Consider the following 7,154-nt stretch of genomic DNA (forward strand, 5'->3'; position numbering starts at 1 on the left):
AAGGTCTTCTTTTTTAATTGGGTATTTGGTGTGTGCTGATGTGAGGAACTTGTCCCTCCCCGGGGATCCTTTATGGGGCAATAATGGCGCTGAGAAACAGCCTGGTCTGCTCTCTCCCTGGAAGGCCATAACCCCACATTTGTCCTGAGTGCTTTTCTATTATGCATTGATAGCTAAGCATCAATCAATAGTGGAGGGAAGAGAAAACCCAGCGAAACCAACTTCTTAAGTGTAAAACGCCTCTTAATACCAGAGCTTTCAAACAACTTAACCTGGGTGCTTTTTTTCCTCCGCTGAGCGTCTTTGAGAAGCCAGAAGTGAGGAGAGACGATGCTGATGTTTTATTCAAAAGCAGGGAATGGTTTCGGGGGAAATGCATGCCACGGCAGCATCGCTTTTAGAGAAGTCCGGCACACACATGCACTTTTGCATAATGGCTGTAAAGGTTTACCCTAAACAAACCACTTTGCAAATATTGTAGATTTTCTGACATGCATTATGCACAATAAATGACTCCACGAGTAAATCAACTATTTAATTAAGTTCTATTTTTTAAAGTACAAATCTCAAGAGTGAATAGAAATTATTTGGATTTATATACAACAACGCCCACACATAAAAGGCAAAAAAAACGATATTTTAAGAGTACACATTTTACGGTGAGCTTACATTTCAAACATAATAAGAAACATCTGTGATTAAATGCTATGTTTTTATAATATCTATATGCTACAAATACATATATCCACTTGGCTGGCCTTCGTAATCTTCGTCATCGGCATTCTCCTCTTCGCCTGATATTCTATAAGCTCCGTTTTCTTTTTGCCGGAACTCTTTGTTCAGCTGAGAACCTGGAAAACATAAAGGGAAAACAGTTTGATTAATTGTATTAATTATTTATGATGCATCATAAATATGCATTTTTTTTAATATAATATAATATACAATAATTCTTAGTAGATTTTTTTTTTTTTTTAATTAACAGTGAATATGCATTGAACAGCCAGCATTCTAAGAGGATCTATTAATTAACGCACTAAATAAAAAGCAGTAAAATAAAAAAATTGTTTAGAAAGCTCAGCATTTTCTCAATATGCCCATAGCGTCCTGTAAAACACGCATGATGTATTTAAATCTTCTCTTTCTCTTTTTCTCTAAACCTATAGGAAAAGGTCTGTCCTGTGTCCAGAGTCACCTTTCACCGCCACCTATCCCAGAGTTCATTTCAGTCGGGACGTTCCGGGAAACGAGGGGTGGGGGGGCAGGCACTGGTGGTGCAGATAAGGGGCCGTCTAAAGGAACAGACCCCCCAGAGAAAGAGATAACAGCCAGACAGTCACAGCAACGACCTGCCACATAATACACAAGCCCTTCCACCCCTTCTCCCTTTCCCTTCCAAATCTCCCCCCATCTAGGGCCCTCTCGACCTCCTGTCATCACCAGCCTTTACGTTGCTGCTGAAGAAAGCCCTCGGCTGGTGTACGGTTATCGTCAGCCCTGACTGATTCTCGGAAAGGCCAAGTTCACCTTTGGCGATGAGGAGATGATAAGCTTTGAAATAGCCAATGTGAATCGATCAGCTCCCACTGTTGGTGCGTTCACATGTCTTTTCTGACCACAGAGAGAACAGGAATAACCCAACAGACCTCTCTATCTGCAGTGTGGACGGATATTTTTCAATGTTAAAACAAGAAAAATGTTCAAATTAAAGGGAAATTAATGGTTGTGGTTTGCATTAGGTTACTGCACTGCAAAAATGTTGATTTTTGGGAAAAATGATTTTCTTTTTGTTGGACAAATACCTTATCATTCTTAAATCAAGATACATTTACTTAAGAAGCAAAATGACACAAGATAACAACTCTTGTTTTCTAAAACAATTATACAAATTTAGTGGCTTTATTACACTTAAAAAAAGAAAAGAAAAATGTCTGCCAGTGAGGTGGGAAAAATAAACGTGTCTTCCCTTTTTTTCTTGTTTTTAGCCTCTAAGTCTCTAAGTTTTGATAGATTTTTCAGAAAGTAATTTTGTTTCTCAAGTACATGCGTCTCGATTTAATAATGTTTAGGTATTTGTACTGGAAAACAAGACAAAAACACTGAGGAAGAAAGTCATTTTTTGCCGTGTAAAAGTACTTTTCATTGTAATTAGATGAGGATATCAACTTTCATGACTGCACAAGATAAAAACTAGTCAACTAACATGAAACTGGTTAATAATAAGAAAGTTATATATATATATATATATATATATATATAAATCAGAAAGATTATATATATACATATATAATCTTTCGGATTTTTCTTCTGAGAAAAATCTTCCAAAAATCATATACAGAGTTTCAGAAGAGACTTCGGCGGGGTCTCAAACGGTGCTCAGATTGCTAAAATACCAAAATCTGAAATCAAAGTCAGAGATCTCAAATATGAACTATATTTGTCATTATATTCTTCCAAAACCAAATTATCTGAGCTAGGCAGACTCATTTGTGTCTATTTTTATTTCTCCCTATATCTCAGGAGAAACATTATTGTGTGTACAACACTTAAACAGTGGGGTTTGTGTCTGTGAGTGTGTGGAAGCAGCCCAGACGATCATGTTTTTTCAGCTTGTTCACCTCTGACCTTGTTTTCTAAAGGCCGTGTGTGTGTCTCTGAATGAGTGTTCTCAGACATACCTCCATGTGTAACCTGTAATCTGGCGGAGGCAGACACCTCTCCGAAGGCGTTCCTGGCGGTGCACGTGTACACACCTGCATCGTTCGGGCCGACTCTTTGAATCTGGAGCCAGCCGGTCAGTTCAAACCTCCGCGGACCTCCACGGGCCTGTCATTACGGAAACACACCATTGCACATTTAACAAAACCAGAACTGTGACTAGAATGCAAACCTGGTGTGAGAATTGAATTGTGTTAGTCTGTTAAAGCTTCAATTATACAGACAATGCAATGAAAAACACTAAAGAATACGACTATCATTGTAAGCATTTCTGATGACAGTTTGTAGGATGTTGCTATAAAATGTTTTATTGTTCACTCATACGTGCACGTACCTGTACAGCCGTGCTTGAATCATCAGCAGGAAAAGAAACAACGTCCCCCTCTTTCCTCCACCGGACGGAAGCCAGTGGATACGACGACACCTCACAGGAAAAGATGACATCACTTCCTTTGGCTGTGACGATGTCACGGGGAGCGTAAGTGATAACTGGTTCTGTAAAGTTAGCAGAAGATGTAAACTTTGAACTTTAGAGGAACTAATTACATTTATATTTATTCATTTAGCAAAGGCTTTTATCTAAAGCAGCTTACAATTGAGGAATACAAGCGATTCATCATAAACACGAGAAGTGCTAGTAGTACAACATTTCAGCCATTGTTCTACATAGCACAAGCTTGAATAGGAAGGGAGGAATAATGAGAGCTTAAATTATTCAAATAAAACATAAAAATCATATTTTAAGTTAAAAAGTAAAATCTCAAAGCACATCTCTGCTAGTGGATGGTTCTTTCACACCAGCTTCTGTATTTGCGGTGGCCATTTGTGCTGTGTTTGGTTAGCTCAGTTAATTATTTTAAGGTGTGAGATTGGACACTTACGAGCTGCTAATCTTAAACATGTCGGTAAGGTAAATACAAACCTAATGGCTGAATTTTTATTCCCACAGTTGAACAAATGGGTTTTCATTTGGCCTTTTCCATGACAAAACTTTTAAATGAGGGGATTATGTTGGCACTCAGTGTATGTCCATGACAATGAGAGGACATTTACATCTATATATATATACATTTACATTAGCAGATGTATTCATACCAAAATGATGCAGCCTTTACTTTAGGTGAGGTAGCAGAGCAAACAAGTCAAGTAGCCTACTTAGACAAAAAAAAAATCTAATGGCAAAAAGTAAAGTATTTGCAGGCCTTTAGAAGGGTAAATCTCTGTCAAGAAATGTCCAGGCCACATTGTACGGCAAAAGCTAAATAAATAAATAAATATGTTTTGTTGAAATAAAAAAATGAAGCATTTTAGGACTATTCATTTTTTGCATTGTGATTTTATGTTTATGACAATGTAGTACTTCTCCTTACATTAACGCAAAAAATCATATTCTCATTATTGTCATGTGAATATATAATTTAATATAATGGCCCGGTTTCACAGACAGAGTTTAGATTAAGCCAGGATTAGGCTTTATTTTATTTAGAACATTAAGTAGCTTTTATAAACGTGCCTTAGAAAAGACATTACTGGTGCATTTTGAGACAAAACAATTGCACTGATATATTTTAAGATATGACAGAGCAAGTTGCTTTCAGTTAAAACAGCTTAACATGCATTAACATTTTAATCTGGACTATAGGTTTAAGCTTTGTCCGTGAACCCGGTGACAATATATATATATATATATATATATATAAAAAATTTATCAGTTTGTTCAGAGATACTCACTTGTCTTGCAGGGTCCGTGGTGCACCATTGTCAACGTCTGACCTTTGCCTTGTTTGTGTTGGGCTGCCCGAAACTGACATATATTCTTAAACGTCTTTCCATCAGAAGCGCAGAGTGTTTCCTGCTTGCTGCACACGCAGACGGCTCTGGGCTCACCTGTGGGGTTTCTGCGAGGAGCTCTGCAGCGCAAACTTTCAGCACATCGCCCGTAGAAAGAAGACCCGGGCTCCGGGTCACACAGTTGCCCCTCATCGTTCCCACACTCCCAGCAACACCCGCACTGGTCCCGGACCAGCCCGGCTGGACAACCCTGCAGCTGCCTAACATCTGGGCACCTCTCAGGGTGGCACTTTTTAGGGCATCCCTCACCTGGTCGAAGGCTCTTCTGCCAGTCAAAACGGCCAATGTTCTCCAGATGAAATGCCTCAGATACTGAAACTAGCATCAGTACTAGTATAACTAAATAAGCCATTGTTCCTAAGGTTAAACTGGCTAGTGTCAATAAAAATATGAAAAAGTCCTTGTCTCAGATAGCAGAAGTAGCTCTTATGTCAGTGCAGAAGGCTAAAGAAATGCACTCTTGAGGGACATGAGTGGTCCTCACCACTCACTAGGCCTGAAAATCCCAAAATACAGTGTTTCCAGGTCTCTGTGCAGTCCTCAAAGTATCCTGATAAATTGACCCGTGTGCACAAAAGTGCAACAGGCTGAATGAGCAAGAAGGTGGGTAAGAAACAGAGCTCTAACTTTGGTGACCCCCTCTTAAACTGCAGGGTGCCTCCCCCCCATTTGCCAAACAAAAGTGTAAAAAAAGGTGTGAGCTGGGAGACACAACATCCAATCAAAATGCTCAACTTTGAGTTGGGGTGGGGGTGAAACCATGGGTTGGAAATCATGGGTTTTAACCAAACTTGAGGAGTCAGCAAGAAAAGGTAATAAATTAACCTGTGGTCTCAGGTAGTTGATCTGATTTTTTGCACACCCCAAACGTTGTTGTTTCCACATAATATGCTTTTCTCCCGTCAGGTGCTGAGACTTTAATGTTTTTTAATTAATGTTTTATTCAAGTTGAATACCTATAGCTCACTGGCACAATTACTGTGTTTTAATATACCTATATCCATTAATGTTCCCAATCATCTAGCAAAAAAATCTTTTTTTGTCAATTACATGAGCTGTAAATTGATCACCCTATATGGCCCTGTTTACTGGTATTGAGGTGCGTTTTGACGGGTTAAATGAAATTGCATGTCGATAAAGCACAGAGAGATAATAAAATAAAAACAAAATAAAGATCGTAAGGAAGGGTAAAAAAAACGATGTTGCAAGCAAAATTCTGAGTTATTTTGGTTATTTGCATGTGAGAACAGAACTTAAGATTCACGTGACCTCTGTCACATTGTTGATATCATTTCAATCGGACACTCATTTAAGGCATTACAAGTAACGCGAGTTTCTTAATCAGATTACTAAGTAACTAAAGTAATTACTTTCAAATTTACAACAAAATAGCTGAGTTACTTTTTCAAATAAGTAATGCAAGTTACTTTGTTTTCCCATGTATTGACCGATAGCTCTCCTGTCCCCATTTTGAGAGAAAGCGTGAGTAAGTTCAGAGGCGTTGTGTGCTGCGGTGTGAACATGATAGGCTCGGCTACTGTAATTCTGGAAGTGAGTGTGAATTTACACATCTCACTTGCACAAAAACTGATTCAGTATTCCTCCAAATGAATAAAAACAGAGAAATACGAACTCAGAATGTTACACGAACCTGCAATAATTAAATGTTAAATTACACAAATAAAATGTAGGCTATGTATTTAATCTCACGTTATTGACCAATGTCTTTTCTGCTGACCTTGTATGATCTAATTCAATCGTACTAGTAAGCAAAAAATTACTTCAACATCAAAAAAAAATATTATTATTTTTTTTTTATTGTTAAAGGAGCCTACGTGTTGAACCTTCTCTATTCGTCGGCAATCCAGAATGTCAGCACAGCTGAAAGATTAGTTTGAGCTGCGCCCTTTACTGTACAGATGTGAATTTGCACTTGCTTTTGCATTTTCACTTTTGGTATGAAAGGGCCTTTACATTTGCCAAAAATATAATCTTTTTTTCCCAGCTCAGATGAGAAAAAATGTAATGTAACGCATATAAACCATAAAAAGTAATTAAGTAATGCAATTAGTTACTTTTTAGGGAGTAACTTTTAAAAGTAACTTTCTCCAACACTGGTAATTGGCTAAGTTTAAACCTCGTGCAGTGGTTGATTGACAGACAAGTAGAGCTGTTCAAATCCATTCGACCACATGAGCATTTAACACTAAAAACGCAATTTTACATGTTTTAACCATGCTCATGTCCTAATTGAAATTGGATTTGCTCATAAATTTAGTATTGAATTTGACGAGTGTAGTTTTCGTATTATTTCCTATCAGGAAGATTTTCCGTAAGATTTTAAAAGCATCTGATTGTCCAAAAATATATAATTTGTATCATATTACTGTCAATGTTCAACACTACAAATATGGTCTCAAGGCTAATAAATGCTACTGCAAGTTCTGAGAACTTTCTCTGTTAGCTGGGAAACTCTCGTTTTGATTTTATGGGGCTAATAAAAACATTCAGTAGTTGGTCCAGATTTGTTGTTGCAGCTCGGCATGAAAAACAAAACAGGCCTCCATTACAAATGAGCTTATCTG

General features: G+C 37.8%; 1 protein-coding gene across 1 annotated transcript; it reads right to left on the minus strand.

Annotated features, from left to right (window-relative positions):
• Nucleotides 1-393: 393 nt before the first annotated feature.
• On the minus strand, nt 394-4,897 carry kazald2 (Kazal-type serine peptidase inhibitor domain 2). The gene is made up of 4 exons (XM_084429481.1): nt 4,450-4,897; nt 3,053-3,213; nt 2,679-2,826; nt 394-851 (listed from the first exon to the last, which is right to left on the minus strand). Exons 1-4 carry the CDS (start codon nt 4,892-4,894, stop codon nt 730-732), a joined length of 876 nt encoding a protein of 291 aa, XP_084285607.1. The 5' UTR covers nt 4,895-4,897; the 3' UTR covers nt 394-729.
• Between the last annotated feature and the right edge of the window lie 2,257 nt (nt 4,898-7,154).

Source organism: Rutilus rutilus (assembly GCF_951802725.1).
Source record: "Rutilus rutilus genome assembly, chromosome: 14".
Classification (NCBI taxonomy): Eukaryota; Metazoa; Chordata; class Actinopteri; order Cypriniformes; family Leuciscidae; genus Rutilus; species Rutilus rutilus.

Coding starts and splice junctions, on each gene's coding strand:
- kazald2 (XM_084429481.1), bottom strand. CDS start 4,894: ATGCTAGTTTCAGTATCTGAGGCATTTCATCTGGAGAACATTGGCCGT. Junction 3,214..4,449: donor CCACGGACCCTGCAAGACAA/GTGAGTATCTCT, acceptor CTAACTTTACAG/AACCAGTTATCACTTACGCT. Junction 2,827..3,052: donor ATTCAAGCACGGCTGTACAG/GTACGTGCACGT, acceptor CCGTAATGACAG/GCCCGTGGAGGTCCGCGGAG.